The sequence below is a fragment of the Elaeis guineensis genome, chromosome 7 (assembly GCF_000442705.2).
Source record: "Elaeis guineensis isolate ETL-2024a chromosome 7, EG11, whole genome shotgun sequence".
In the NCBI taxonomy this organism is placed as follows: domain Eukaryota; kingdom Viridiplantae; phylum Streptophyta; class Magnoliopsida; order Arecales; family Arecaceae; genus Elaeis; species Elaeis guineensis.
The window spans coordinates 94,763,576-94,780,395 of record NC_025999.2 but is presented as its reverse complement, the minus strand read 5'-3'; the positions used below and the strand labels follow the sequence as shown (position 1 = coordinate 94,780,395).

Here is a 16,820-nt window from a genome sequence, read left to right as displayed (position 1 = left end):
TTTGTACAATTGAAAAAATTATGTACATTGATCAATTGACTTTCAATTTGGACAGTTTGAGAATTGTAATTAATTTTATAGATAATTACAGTAATCAAACGATGTGCAATAGAGGCTGGAAGAAATTTTGGATAGTATTTTTTTTTAGTTCTCCTCATACATCTTCAACCGTGTAGGAAGAACAAAGAAAAAATACTGTCAAAAATTTTTTTGGCCCTTATTGCGTATCATTTGATTACTGTAATTGGCCTATAGAATTAATATAATTCCTGAATGGAATAGGATCTTCTATACCTATTAGTTGATGATATGATACATTTATTATGTAAACTATTTTAAATATTAAGTACTTTCTCCTAGTAAATATATATTCATGTAGTTACTTCTCACAATAAATTCCAACAAAATGAATCCAAATCTTATCACTGTTATCTTCCATTAGAATTGGAGGTCAGTCGTGATACTAATGGTACATATTATGATGGTGGAAGGATCCAAATATTTATGATGGACCATAATGTAATATATCAAGAATTTGTGCGGATCTACTATACTGTCATTGGATGGAACCTCAATTATTGTAAAATTTTCTTAGTATGTAGATTTTCGATTCATACTGCTGGATAGTATTTGACTGTACCTATTGAAGATGATCAGAACACGAACACCATATTGGGCATCCCATCACAGAAGATTTTTCTAGCGGTAAAAATTTTCATTGAGCCGGCAGCAATAAGAGTTTCGGGTGGTGGTGAACAGCATGTGAGTGCATCTCAAGCTGTATCTTCCCCACTTGCGCAATTGGAGATGGGGGATCTCTACCTAATGCAACTTCAATGATCGATGAAGCTGGATATGAGTATGGAGGCACCTCTGTATATACTATTGGTGGACTAGCAGTATCCATAACTAATAGTCTTCAGTACATGGTAAGGACAAAATCTGCATATCAACATCTATATAGCACCGCATTTGATGATGCAGGGGTCAGTTCTAGTTATGTGGCAACTATCGTGGAGTATGTGGAATATGAATCTTATGACCCTGTACCATCTAATCGCCACATGCAACACATACCGAACTTAGAGGATTGGGAACCGCAATAGTCGATACAACTTTATTTGAAAATGAAGCCGCTATTAGTTAGGATCATAATCCTATTGATGATGAAGATGAGGATGATGATGCAGAGTCTGATGGCAGTGATAGTGGGGAGTCTAGTGTAGAAGAGAATATCCCACCGCATGAGGCATCTCTTGTTCCTGAATTTGGACTAGTTGATGCATCCGACGATGATGAGGCCGCAGCCAATGGAGCATTGTCAGAACATCCATTCTTTGATGGAAATGAAGAGTTAAGAAAGGAAATGGTATTCGAGTCGAAAGAATAAGTCCAACATGCCGTAAAACAATATGCCATTCGCACCCATCATTCTTTCAAAGTTGTCAAATCAACTAGAGTTAAATAGAGCATCGTGTGTAAACAGTCTAATACTTACAGTTGGTATCTCCATGCATTCTTTCGGACCAAGTACGAAGAAGAAAGGCCGACAGGATATTCACAAATAAGATTAGATGAAAGTTAAATAGACGCCAGCTGAAGTCTGGAGAATATTGTATGATTAAGTACAATAACCAATCGGATTTGTATCAGATTCGATTGAAATAAAGGTATTATAGCCCTGATGAACCTGATTATATACAGACAGTCGACTTAGAGACACGCACATGCACATGTAGGAAGTGACAGTTACTGCATTACCCGTGCTTCCTCTTGTTTGCTATATATGCCAGTGAGAACTTAGACTGAAAGCAGTTCGTTGATGATTGTTATATTATTGCATGTTATGAGTAGTCATATGCACCTACCTTTCATCCCCCAGAGAGTCGACATTATTGGTCTGAGTGGACTGCATCTGGACTCATACCACATCCATCCATAAGAAGATAAGAAAAGCGGCGTCCATAATCAAGGAAGATCCAAAATGATATGGACGCAATGGAGCGCCAAAATATTGTATGGTGTGAATTGTGCAAAGAGATAGGGCACAACTAACGCAGATGTCCCCAACGGTGCTGATTTATGTATTTGTTTATATTATATAGACTGACTTTATGTATCATCTGTGGTCCCTTTATTTTGGTTATGTAATAATGTCATGTAAATATTTTTTAAATTATTCTATGTATCATTTGTGTTGCTTATCATCTTTGATATTTCTTAGTGGTAAGATAGTCTTTTTATTTTGTGCCTTAAACATGATAGGTTCAGACTCCAATATTCATCCGGAGCCGACAAACCCTACCATGTTGTATCTTCAGACTCGACACCACAGCGATCTTATATATTCTGGAGAGAACATGGAGCCCCGACGCTGTAGACACGGAGGCTCGATTGCTATGCGCGCCGATGATATGAGAGGCTCCGAAAGTATCTTCATATGGCTAATTTTTATGAAGTATTTAGAGTATGTAATGTACAGATGGATTGGGCCCTCATCACAGCCATAGTAGAGCGATGGTGTCAGGATACTCACACTTTCCACCTGCGAGAAGGCAATAATCACATTGCAGGACATTGTAGTTCTTCTTAGATTACAGGTGCATGTGCCTGCCATCATCGATACTGCGGGGATCATCTAGTCGGATCTATGTGAGGAGTTATTCGGGATTAGACCATCAGAGTCGATGCTACCAGGATCTTCGCTGAGATTTCACTAGCTTCGCAACACGTTCCACCACTTATCGGATGATGAGATCGTGCAGAGGTATGCACGAACATTTATTCTTTGCCTTATCGGTGGCCATCTGTTCATCTATAAGTCTGGTTCCAACGTGCAGTTATTGTACTTACCCCTGCTACGTGATCTCTACGCATATAGGCAGTTGAGTTGGGGTAGCACTATCTTGGCCTTCTTGTATCGCATGCTCTACTGGGCCAGTAGATCGGATGCACGTGAGATAGCTGGGCCATTGGCATTACTGCAACTTTAGATGTGGAAGCATTTATACATCGGATGGCTAGATACAGTGCTCCCCAAGGTAGGAGCCCACCAGCCGGCGGCGGGAAACGATGTAGCAAGACATAGCCCGTTAGATGAGAATGATGCTGGTTTTGAGGGTCCATTTGGCAGCATACAGCATGACCAAACTGATCTATTGAGATGCAGGTATGTAATCAGTATCACTAATTTTATATGATAAATAACTACACATTTTAGCACAATATCGTACTGACTTTGTTTTGGACAGATGGAGGACTCGACTGATTAGTGCTAGCAATCCGGTGCCGCACACAGTCACATACTATAGGGATCAGCTTGACCAGCAGCACGACAATCAAATAGTATAGGTGCCTTACACACCAGAAATATTAGCCACATTGTTCGAGGTATACCGATCAGATCAGCATGTATGGAGAACACGCGCACCTCTCATTTACTTCGACATCATAGAGATCTATAGTCCGAAGCGCATGATGTGATAGTTTGGCATCCATCAGGACATCCCCCCACCATGCGACACTCACGATGGTCTCCACAGTTTGGATCGACAAGGGTGGCATCACCACGATTGGGATAGAGAGCATTGGGAGCATATTGACGCATGGGAGCAACGGAAGGATTTGATTGTGGATGGCCCACCCATGCTCCCCATAATAGATTATTATAATCCATATCTAGTGTGGTATAGAAGCATCACTAGGCGATTCATCTCGCCATTCATGAGTGAGCAGCCTGAGATGAAGTTCTATCCTTCGAACAGCGTGATGGATATTGTGGTAAGTACATTTTATTTTTATCCCATTTTATTATATTGTTATTGTTACATTTATGAATAATATTTATTTTTTTTTTATACTGACAATTTTAGAGGATCACATTACTGTACCATCAGATAAAGAATGACTTCCATTCGGTCACTGTTGGATGCAAGGACCAAGTACTTGCCAATGTTATGGATGGTCTTATCGATACTATACGAGTAGTCTTAAAGGATAGACGACTTCAGACTGTGCCATCGATGGATGATTTGATTACCTCATTGTATGCCTAGCACACCTCATATCCTGGCTTCTCGGACTTCAACCTCCCCATAGATGATGCGTCTATATCACAGAGGATAAGCGAGCCAGGAGACACATCGTACCGACCCGATGAGTAGTACGTCGATCAGCATGGGAGGACCAGAAGCAGGGGTTGACTAAGAGTTTTTCAAGATAGACGCCAGGCATATATTGATAGGCCGAGCATGCCAATACCTCCCTCCCCACCGGTCGATACTATGCCTAAGCCATCACGACAGTGGTCAGAGGTGATATACATTTACGAGAGGCAGATGCGGAGGAAGCTTCAGTATCTTGATATATACGTCTCTCGATAGTTGTGATATTTGTATATTTTTTTTTATTAAAAAATTTTGTAATCATCAACTATTGAATTATATTATTTTGAAATTAATATTATAAATTATTTTTTAATCTGAATGTACATATTATAATTTTTGTTGATTACATAAAAAATTAATTATTGAGTTTGACACAGATTATATAGTTGGAGTTTGGTGTACTTATGAAAATAAATTTTCTGTTTTTATTTGTAGCACAGCAATAATTTTTTAAATTTATTTCTAATATATTTTTAATATTATAATAATATAATATAATAATATATTATAATATAGTATATCATAATAATATAATATATTATTATATATAATAATATTTATATAATATATTATTATAATACAATATACTATATTATATTATAATATAATATAGAATATTATATTATAATACGATAATAAATTTTATAATATGATATACTATATTATTATAATATATTATAGTAATAAAATACTATAACAATAATATAATATATTATTATATAATAATATATATTATAATATTAAAATAAGATATTAACATAATGTACTGTAATATGATAGGATGACTAACAGAGGTGCTTTATGGTAAGGTGATTCTATAAATCGTCCTATTATAAGGGTGATTTATAGAGTCGTCCTATCATATAATAGGACGACTCTGTAAGTCGTCCTATGATAAGATGACTCATGCTGTTGTCCATCTATTTTTCAGCTGACGGAGAGAGTGATGAGCCAGCATTAAAAATCATCCTATTTATAAGATGATTTTGTTTCAAATAGTATTTTAATAAATAATTTAAAAAATATTATTTTAATAATTTATTTTAAAAATAATATTATTTTGATAAAAAAAAATTTTGATTGCCGTCCAACATCTGCTGAGCGAAGAATTAGTTTCCATCCTATAATTGCTGGGCTATTTAATTTTTCTTAATTCACACATGTACGGACAACGATGCGCACCTAACCCAATACATATAATAATATATATAAATAAAAAAACGATTTGTGAGGAGCTCCCAATTAATCATATAGTATTAATTTTTATTTTAAAAAATAAATTAAAGTTTTTATTTAATATATTTCTTTATCGAAATATACTAGTGTGAAAAGAGAATCGGACAACAAGAGCACCTCTCTGCATGGAATGGTTGGAAGAAGGATAAGACGGAATGCTAAAAGCTTATCTCCAAGTATTTTAATCTTTAAGGATTTTTATTATTATAATCTCATCTATTTGAAATAGAAAGAGCTAAAATTTAGCCGGAACTACGTGTTTAGGCTACAGCTACAGATAATCTAGAGTTAGACTAAATAACTAAAAGAAACGAATTTAAAAAATAAATACAATGATGAATTTATAGGTAGAAGAGTTTCCTTTTTGAGGTTGAATTTTTTTATTTATATATAATTTGATAAGTAGCAAGATAACCAACCAGATCCGGTGCCAATCCACGATTAGGCTCGAATTTCTTTGATAGCTCTAACCATCCGAACTATTGTACTTCTACTCCCCACATCTCATTAACTATCTACTCCCTCTAATAATGATGTGCTTGGTCTTGTACTATGCCATTATCTTTTTAGTTTGATTAACGTGTAACACTAATCGGCGGAGAGATGTCAGCAGGATAGGTCCGACATAGTTAGTGAAAAAAAAAAAAAAATTAAATCCAAAATCCACTACCACTCTTCGTAATCAAAACCAATGATATTTAAAATTAAAAAGCTCATAATTACCACTAAAAATCTGCAAAATCTAAATTAAAATAAAAATTATTTAATTTTTTAATCTATTTTAAAATTTTTATATATAAATATATAAATTAAAGATGTCACCTATAATTTCTATATAATTCATACAAATTCAACTAACAAATGACAAAAGATACAACACAACTATTAAAAAAATTCAATAATTTTAAAATAATAATATAATCATCTAATAAATATAATAATTTAAGTTAAATACAGATCCAACTATATCAAAAAAAAAAATTCAACAAATACAACAATCATAAAAAAAAAAATCCAAAAAAATAAAAAATCATCTCTCTAGCCTCTAAAGTTTGTCCTCGTAGTCATTTACACAACCATAGTCTAATCAAAATTGAATAGGATAGAAGGCTAGAATTTATGCTGAATATAAAGAGCACTAAGACATCTCAGATATATTCTGCTCCGAGTTTGAAGACAGCCTCGGTTAGAGGTTTGATGTCGAGCTCGCTATTAAATTTGACTTATTTTAGATAACAGATAGGACTCTTATTTAACATGATTCTTTATTAAAATATAATAATATTTTTTATTTATCATTATATGCAGGTTACATCATGAATTTATAATTTATTGTATTCTATTCTTTTTTTTTTATTCCTTCTATTATATCCTATTTTATATTGTATTTCAGAAATACTTGAAAAAAAGAGAAAAAACTACATGCAGCCTGCCGATCATGCGGGTTATATCCCAGCATGTAAGTATATGCAAGGAAAATATCACTATATACAGAGACAAAAATATGATTATATATAATAATTAGTATACATACGTACAATATAAATACAAGTGTGCGCAAATCTTGAATAAATGTGTTGTATTAAAAATTTAATGCTACGATCAAAGAAACAGCATAAAATGGCAGTGAAGAAACAGGACCGGTTATTTAAGCTCCAATTTGGAGTGCAATAAGGAAGAAAACAATAACTGGCGAGGTTCTTTATCGCGCCGCCGGTGCCTCTCTCGGTTTTACTGCTATTATATGATCTAGGACGGCAACCCAATCGGCCTCCAGTTCTGATCGATTAGGCTACATCCGAATGCAAGTCCAGTTAGGCTGCGGCTAGCTCGGGACTGGCACCAAAATTTAAAGGGGTGCACGTATTTATGAGATCCATGTTCAACTCAATTGGAGTTGTGGGACCAGTTAAAAACCAACATCCAAAGAATAGCTTTGAACTTGGAAGTCTGAAGTAGGTTCCGATCAAGTTTGGTATTTGGTTGAATCTAGGTCTACTTAAGCCACCAAATAAGCTCGATGGCTTTGTCGCATTTTAATTTGCTTGATTCTTATGCAGAATCTGTTTTTTCCCCTCTTTTTTTTCTCCCACAATGAGAAGCATGTTTGTTGTATACGGCATCCTTACCAAATCGTGTTGACATAGGAGTAATAAACATTACACAGAGTCAAATGGATGGTAAAGCAAGGGATTGGAAATGAATTTCTACAAGAGCAATCCAGACTTTAGCTTTTTTAATAAAAAAGTTGCATAAACAAAGGTTATGGTCAGAATCAAGAGTGGTGACAAGCAAGATCATTCAAACATGATAAACATCCATGCAACTTTCTGATCATCTTAATTACTCATACAATTTTTAATGGCTAAACAACCCAATAACCAAGTGACTTAGTTGCCTTAGCTGACAATTTTCCTGTGATATAGGAAACATAAGACTCTGCATTGCTAGAAATGTTGATAGTTTAAAGGAAGGTCAATAAGATTATCACTCAGTGTTGTAAAACCGAATATTTGCCTCCAAAATTTGTCATTCTCGTCTGGCTCATTCATTTGATTGGAGCTAATTAGTGTAAACTGAACTTTGAGATTCCCTTTACAGGGGCACGTAGATTCAAATACAAAAGCTCATAAAAATAAGTCAGGATGGATGAAGGCTCAAATATACTTATTTTAGGAACAACACAATTTTGTATGTCCAGTCCTCTCTAGTGGCTAATGTTGAGCAACCGAGAATCCATAAATCAATTGTCATTACCTTAGATAGCAATTTGATCATGTATGAATTATACAGAAGCAGATAATCACTGTTTTCTGGACCAGTCCCCACTCTTTCCTCCAGTCTTATGTTCAAGATGGATTTCAGTGATTGAAATGTCCTTCGAAGCAGCTTTGCACATGTCATATACTGTGAGGCCAGCAACAGCCACTGCAGTCATTGCCTCCATCTCCACACCCGTCTTTCCTGTTGTTGCAGCTTCCCCTTCTATCTCCACACTAAAGTCTTTCTCATTAAGTGCTAGATCGACACGAATGTGGGTAAGACTGATATTGTGACACAAAGGGATGAGGCTGCTTGTATGCTTTGCTCCATTAATCCCAGCAATCTTAGCCACATTCAGGACATCTCCTTTTGCTACCTGGTTAGAAGCAACCAAATGAAATGCCTTTTGGCCTAGAAGAACTTTGCAAGAAGCCACAGCAACTCTTTTGCTATCTTCTTTTGAGGAAACATCTACCATCCTGGCCTGCCCACTGCTGTCAACATGACTGAGGCCTTGATGGCTTTCACCAGATCCAGTGGAAATGAAATGAGACTCTTGAGAAGTACTTGAACTGAAACCAGCTGGAGGTTCACCAAAGATTGACTCCATTTCCTGAATATATGAATGCAGTTGAGAATGTCACAAGAATCTGGTTGTAAATCCAGTAAGATGATAAAAGGATATAAATGTGCATGTCTGTGGTTTGTAGCCAAACTGAACCAAGCTTTACAATTCAATTAATTCGTCAATTGATCTGAAAACAAATCTAAAAGCATCAATATTTTTGTGTAACCAATCAACAATGATGTTATCAATCAGTAAGGTCTCCTGTCCTAGTGTGAAAACGTGACAAGATTAAAATCATCATCATATTTAACACCGCTATCGGCTCTGTATTAGACTACTGTGAGGACTTAGTTCATTCATTTTTCAAATACTTCGATGGTTATATTTGTTAATTTCTCTACTAGATTACAGTCTTAAATTGCTTGGAACATGCACACTTGAAGAAAAGAAGCATTAGGTAACACTCATGGCATGATTTTTTGAGAAATATAATTGGCTAAAGATATGTGCACCCACTAAATATTAGGTACAAAATGAAATTGCTGCAAATCTTGTATCTTAGAAATCTAATGTAATGTGAACACTATCACAAACATAAAAAGAGAGCCAAGGGAAAACTTGTAAAGTAGCAAGGCATTTGCGCACACACAAGAAGAAAAGAAGAACGGTAGCCAGTGATGTTTCACTGATAATGTGCTAAATGTAAAAAATTCTGATATACTAATTGATGTAACAGTCTTTCGCATGCAAAATGCTAAATTGCATGAGACATTAGATGTTACTAGGTGAGCTATCGGACACTGGATAACAAATGAATAGCTAGTCATGAGAAATTAAATAGACGTGTTAACGAATGAATAAGCACACCAAGTATTGAGGCTCAAAAATATGCAAACAGGGGTTTTTAAACTTGAAGAAGCACACAAAAGAAAGCACAATAACAAGCCCCCCCACCAACATCCCACAAACACCCAAAAAAAAAAAAGGGCATTGACCCCCAATCAACATGCAATCAAGCAGGTAATGCTAATGCTCAAAAAAGCAATTTCCCTGGTAAGATGGACATTGCATGCAGTAAAAGATGACAATAGCACGGACTCATAGGAATAGTTAGGTCTCTCAAAACAGATGCAGGGCTCATAAGAACCAGCTAGTCTAGGACAAGAGGTGCTCTGTGGTAGGGTGACCAAGGTGTATGAAAGAAACTAACAAGGTGTTGGGCCTAAACTGGGTCCCGATCTTGGAAAATGATGAAAACAATAACAGACAAGGTAAAATACTAGTTTAAGAGCACCAAAGGGGACACTTGGCCATAATGGTAGTGGAATACATGATGGGTATCATTTAGAGGAATCCATAAGCAGGTCTCATACATAAAAATCAAAGGAATAGTGTCAAGCCAGCAAGCAACAACCTAAAAAGGGAGACAAATATGTTATTACAGTATGTTAAAAGGTTAAAATAATTCTCAAATGAGATTTGAATGGGGATACTACCTGCCATTGTTCATGACAGTGAAGATGGAGGATTAACAAATTATTGTTCATGACCTGTAAATATGATAAATGGATGATCAAGATAAGGCCTATAAACTCAAACTGCACAAAGAAATAAGGACAGAGAAGAGAAAGGTTTAAGAATGCCCAGCAGAGCAACAAGTGGCTAAACAAAAGGGAAGCATTTAATCAAGTTTATTACGTTGGGATCAGATAGAAACAGGGCTTGCCAGAAAGGAAAAAAACTGATGCTCTCATGGGAGGCTTCGCTCACCTTAATAATAATCAATGAGGCATAAAAGTTCCTTGGCAGTGGCAGGAGGGTGAGACCTAAAAGAAAAGCGAAAAAACAGGTAAATTAGTCACCCCACTAAAATGTTTCATAGGAAACCTCCAAAGTCCAGCAACCTTCTAGCAATAGAAGTAAGGCTGATTTAAAGATCTGTGTAAATGCAGTAAGATATTTCAACATTCTGCAGCCTTTGTTGCAACCATTGGCAACTAGTAACCAAGCTTGAGCAATAGACTGGAATATTCTCACAGAAAAGATGCAAGCCATCATATATCTACTGTCAAATCTCATATCATAAGTCTTTCAAGCTTTGCGTTGGAGTTGTATCAGTGCTTATGAGGATCTAATACACTTGTCAGACTTCCATCCATTGAGCTTGAGACTGTGATAGATGTACATGCATGAATAAAATATGTCTAACTACCTGTGCAGAGGCTCATATGGAAAATCATAGGGTGTACATGTCAATATATAGCTAATTGAACATGTATACATCACAAAAGATATCCAAAATCGTAAAGCTATAATATATTCTGTTTCCTAAACACTTGCATCCGACACTAAAAGCCATGTTGAATACATATCTGAGTCGGATATATATAAATATATGGTACTTGGATACTTATTTAAGTTCTGTGGTTCCCTCTTTTAAAAAGCGGATAGTTGAGCTCTTCCAACGACAAGTTGGACCCTCCACTTTCAGGTTAGAAGTAAGTAGTCATTGTTTCTAATAATTGATCGAGGATATAGGCACTGGAATAACTTTGCAAAATGTTATCTTTCTCAAATCTTTAAGTTAACTGGAAAGTCTGAACAAAAATTTTTTTCTTAATATTTCTTTTTAATGTCCAAACAAATAAATATATAATTTAGTTAAATTATAATTTATCTCATGTATCCCCAATCTTCTTTTACCCTCTTGCAAAGTCAAAAACTTAGGTACCGGTCCAAATCCGATTCTCGAATGTGTCTCCCCAACAATGATCATACAATTATCTCTAATAGGTCAAATATACTGTCATATAAAGGATCAAGGATTCTCCTCAGGAAAAAAAAAAAAGAAAGAAAAACAGAGACTCTATAATGTAAGATTGTAAAAGTAGAAAAGAAACAGCTAGGTTGAATTTGTGATATAGATATAGTTATCTGCTACAACAAAAAGGACGATCTCCATAATTTTGTCATCTCTCATCTAACTTCTGGGGATCATCCACAAGAGAGCAGCTTGTCGGGCCCTTACATTCAAAGTGTCAGCAAAGTCTCTTCAGAGACAACCCGCCGATCAACTTTAAAATACTAAATCCCTACCATGTACTTGTTATAATGCCTCACAATGGTCTTCCACAGCATGAATACTAATTACTTTGGCCTAAGATATCAGCTATGGTCAGCACCAATATTATCACTGGTACTATGTGATTCCAGGAATGTTTCAACAAAGTTCCCAGAACTCATCTACAATCAAATGGAACATGAAAAAAATACATACATATATGAATCTCCTTTTAAATTACATGCACAATGTGAAACTAGATACTAGATTATGTCATATCATCATCATTGAGATATGGGAGAGGAAAGATCATGCTTCGATTTTTTTCGATAGGAAATAATATCAAGAGAAGTTTGAGCAAAATACCAACATGATATCTACATCTTAAGATAATAAAAATTAATTTAATGAACAAGTACAATATTCTCAATAATTAAAAACAATAATCAGATGTACCTTATTAAGCTCGGAAATTACAAGATCATGACTACTATTACTGATGAAGCGTCTCCCTAAAGAACGATGGGCTCTCAATTGCCTAAGCAACATCGATGGCGGAGAAAAAACTACCCAAGTCGACAAAAGGTGGGAACGCTGGAAACAGGAGTTGGCGAAGCCGTGTCGGCGTCGAAGAGAAAAGGTGCAGGGGAGATCATGAATCGGATGAAACGGAGCTCGCCGACGTCCCACGGGGCGCTACTGAATAAGCGGAGGAGCAGCGCCTCCTCTTTTGACGATGGGAAGGGGACCGAGCAGGTGAAGAATGTAGGGCATGGGGATCGAAGAAACTGTTATTCCCGTCACTCTTCCGGCGCTGCGACGTCGAAGCGGGCGGCGAAGCTGAGCACCCCAGCGAAGAGGAGCGTGGGGAGGCCGCCTAGGAGGGCGGCTGCTTCGCCCCCTCCCCGTCCGGCGAAGAAGGCGAAGGCAGAAGTGGAAAGGATGCTATGGAAACGAACGAGAGGGTGACTGTATCGGTGCGAAAGCCTCTTTCCTCCCTCTCTTCCTCTTCTCTTCGCCCTCTCTCTCTCCCTCGACCTCCAACGGCCTCCTCGTGTCCCGGCGCCGCGTCCTCAGGCCTTCTTTATTCTTTCTCGGCAGTATTTATTCTCTCTTTTCGGTGATTTGATCTTCTTTCTTGATTGCTTCTGCATTAGGGTTTTTGTTTTACCTGCGGGCGGTGAAGGAGGAGGGATGGCAAAATCGACCAATGGCATGCATCCTATCCAAATTTGATTTAAAAATAAAATTTGATCAAATTTAAATTTAAATTTAAATAAAATTTAAAAATTATAGTATGAATATGAATAGAATATGAGTAGTATTATTTTTTATTTAAATTCGAATTTGAATCCGATTCGAATCTACAGATATAGGTAATATCCGAATCCATATCCGAATATATATGTTTATAATTTTATTTTGATAATTTTATTTTAATTAATAATATATATAATTATTTTGATTATTTATATATTCTATGTTGAATTATAATTTTATTTCTATATTTGATTTCTATAAATCTGAACTTATAAATTATGTTCTATGTTGTATGGATAATTTTATTTTGATGGATAATATGCATAAAATTATTTTGATTATTTATTTTTTTTATATAGGATAGGTATGGGACGGATATGGGTTGGGTATGAAAAAATAGATCCCCGAACGCGTTGGGTATGGGGATGGATATCTCTTTTTTTATCCGATCGGATATCGGATAGAGTTTGGGTATAGAATATTAAGTTTGGATTTGGGGATGGGTAGTACAATACCCAACCCAAATCCTACCCATTGCCATCTCTATGAAGGAGCGGTTGATGTTGGCGACAGTCGTCTTCCTAGGTGGCACCGACAGCGGGGGTAGAATCTTGCTAGGCGAAAGTGGATCATAGGAGCTAGGGCCATCGCACATCATCGTTGGAGTGATTCCTGGGCTCGACGTGTGCCACCGAGTCAACTCGCGGCTTCCATGGCCCGTGGCGGAGCTACGGCACCGGTTGGCCCGAGCAATCGCTGGCGTTGGTGGAGGAGGAGCAAGGTAGGGCCTAGGATTCCACTGCTCTTTTGATCGAAAATGAATCACTGATGTGGTACAGCATTCTCGATAGAGAAGTGACCGGAGACCATCTGCTCAATCGCATCAGGATCCGATGATGTCAAGAAAAGATTAAAAAAAATAGTGAATTATAAAAATAACCTTAGGTATTTTGAGTTTGTTCAAAAAAGAAGGGGTTATTAAGAATTGACGTTTGTTACAATGACAAGAATTTAAAGTTTAGATTTTTAATTTTTTTTATAGTTTAGATCTTCAAAATTTTAATATTAATTTTTTTAATTTTTAAAATTTAAATCTCTTACAACTCATTAATTGGAGGTACACTCATCAAGATTCTGATCAAAACTATCATTTATCATTATATTGCTATATTTTTGCTCCATCTCGAGCTCAAAGATACCGTGACTATTGATGGTAGTGATGGCCGACAGTCGATATTATCAATTTTACTATTGAAAGAGTTGGAGGGTATGTGAAGAGAAGATTGAAAGGGAAGCAGAATGAGAGATAGAAAAATTTAAAAAATAATTAAAAATAAAAATAATAAAAAATTATGAATTTAGGAAGAAGTTTTGTGGAATTAAAATTGTTCATTATCACAAGATTTATCTGAGAAAAAATAATCAGATGCCATGCATCGCATGGAGTTCTAAGCTAGTTATTATATATTTATTATATATAAAATAATGAAGCAACCACATTAAAGCATCTCCATTCGACACGTGGCTAAAAAAATGCATGACGCATGGCTAAAAATGCATTTCTTTTCTCGCCTCCGAGCACATGTGAGCTCCCTTCCTCCCTCGCAATCCGACGACCAGGGTCTCCACCACGCAGGTCAAGCACAAGTTCCGACGATGTCCGGCTCGAAATGGAGCGAACAGGTTGGGGCTTCGGAAGGCAGAGCAGAGGAGACGGTAGCTGCAATGTCTTGCTTCTTTTTTTTTCTCTCTCTCTTTGTTTTTCTTCATATGCGTTCAGAGTTGGTGCATATACACAGAGAAGAAGCCCTCCTCTGGTGGCAACCCCCGTAGCCACCACCAGGGTCTCTTAACTTTGGCCAGAATACCTTGGCTTCCATGAAGAGAAGAAGAAAAAGCTTTGGTAAGTGAAAAAGAAAACTTGGAAAAAAGAAAAGTTTTCGTCTCTTTTTAAATAAGAGCTTCTCTTTCACTTACCCTCATCATTCTATAACTGTTCCTTCTCATTTCCGAGTACTGATGGCTTCACCCAAGTCTCTCTTCTTCTTCTCTTTCTTACTTTTACTTTTCTTTCTTCTTCTTTTTTTCTTTACATTCTTTTTATTTTGAGATAACCCTTTCTCCCTATTGTTTGATATTTAAGGTATGAGCCATTGCTCCGAGAATCTATTTCTGTGGAATTGTTTATGACCTTTTGTTGTGACACACATTGTAATAACCTTACAAAGTTTTATAAATCAACCTCAAACCTGGTCATTTAAAACTTTTAATAGTATTTTAGATTGAACTATATGGCTTTGTAATGATAAACCTATGCTTAACACTGGACTAAGAGACATCCTATGGCTACATCCAAGACATAAAATTCACACACAAAATTTTACTCACACATAAAATTCACACACATAAATCTAAGATTGTTTTTTATAGTGATTAGCTGATAATATTTTTTATCTTAAGTCATCTATTATCTAACCTCTAAACTTTTTTTTTTCAATTCCCACTTATGTTCCTGTCATTTATTCGCTAAACTCTTTTTTTTTTTTTGAAATTTTTTTTTGCTACATGAAGAACAATGGCACCCAGAATTGATTTTGTTGATCAAATCAATGTTGATCACAAAACTGATTGGAGGATAAAGGTTCGGATCATTTGATTGTGAGAAGTACCGGGATATGTTAATCCTATTGAAATCAATAAAGTTGAGATGGTTGTTATGGATGAAAGGGTATTTTGTTGATTGGTCCTTCTTTCATTATCAACCTTTTTTTTTCTTGAGATTGTCACATAATTTGGTATTTTACATTATGTCATTAGGGAGGAAAGATACATGCCACAATCAAGCGGCAGCTGTTAAGCATGTTCAAATCAATCCTGAAAGAAGGTGTTGACTATGTGATGTCTAACTTTATTGTTGGATACAATAACGGCAAGTATAGAACAACAAAGCATAAGTACATGTTGAACTTTATGACAAAAACCTCTGTGGTTGTATGTGCTCATGCCAACATTTCAAGAGATGGGTTTGTATTTGTGCCTTTTGCTGAAATTATTTTAGCAAAAGATGAGACATATTTTGTTGGTAAATTTTCATGATTATTGTAGTAAAGTCTTAGAACACATGTTTATAATCTTAACAATTACTATCTCATACTTCTGCAGATGTTATTGGTGAGGTTGTTGGGAAAGGCGTTATAATTGAGAGTGGAACTGAAGAGAAAAAAACCCGAAGAATGGATATTTTGCTTGAGGACTTAGAGTATGTTGCAATAATATGGCTGACATTAATGTTTCTATCCTAAAATTGATTTTTATTGATTGTCTGATTTTTTGAAAAAATAACTTCAAAACAATATTATTTCAGGAAGAACAAATTATCCTGTACTTTATGGGGTGAATTTGCAGATAAAATGCATTCCTATATGGTGGAGGAAATACCAGGGCCCATAATTATTATTTTACAGTTATGTCGTGTTAAAATATTTAAAGGTATAATATTTTTTCCTATAATAAACTAAATAATCATACTTTACTAATACAAATCAAATAAATGTTTCTTGACTCAAAACATAATTTTTTTTTCTTAATTATGGTTTGTTAATTGCAGATGAGGTTAAGATATCGAATGCTTATTTTGGGACAAAATTGATGATCAATCCAGATATTGCAGTTGCTATTGAGTTTAGAAACAAGTAATTACTGCATCTTATTTTCAAATAATTACATCAAGGAAAAAATATGAGTTTAGAAACATGTTAAGATATGC

At 35.7% G+C, this 16,820-nt stretch overlaps 1 protein-coding gene across 3 annotated transcripts; it reads right to left on the bottom strand.

The window, feature by feature from the left end:
* Positions 1-8,048: 8,048 nt before the first annotated feature.
* Positions 8,049-12,988, bottom strand: LOC105048348 (cyclic pyranopterin monophosphate synthase, mitochondrial). Of its 3 annotated transcripts, XM_010927640.4 has the most exons (4): positions 12,251-12,988; positions 10,504-10,559; positions 10,230-10,283; positions 8,049-8,778 (listed from the first exon to the last, which is right to left on the bottom strand). In XM_010927640.4, the coding sequence occupies exons 3-4, from the start codon at positions 10,278-10,280 to the stop codon at positions 8,206-8,208; spliced, it is 624 nt and encodes a 207-aa protein (XP_010925942.1). In that variant the 5' UTR covers positions 10,281-10,283; positions 10,504-10,559; positions 12,251-12,988; the 3' UTR covers positions 8,049-8,205. The 3 variants fall into 3 exon arrangements, with proteins under 3 accessions (XP_010925942.1, XP_010925943.1, XP_010925941.1); XM_010927641.4 differs by lacking the exon at positions 10,230-10,283 and having other exon boundaries at positions 12,251-12,987; XM_010927639.3 differs by lacking the exons at positions 10,230-10,283; positions 10,504-10,559 and having other exon boundaries at positions 12,251-12,985.
* Between the last annotated feature and the right edge of the window lie 3,832 nt (positions 12,989-16,820).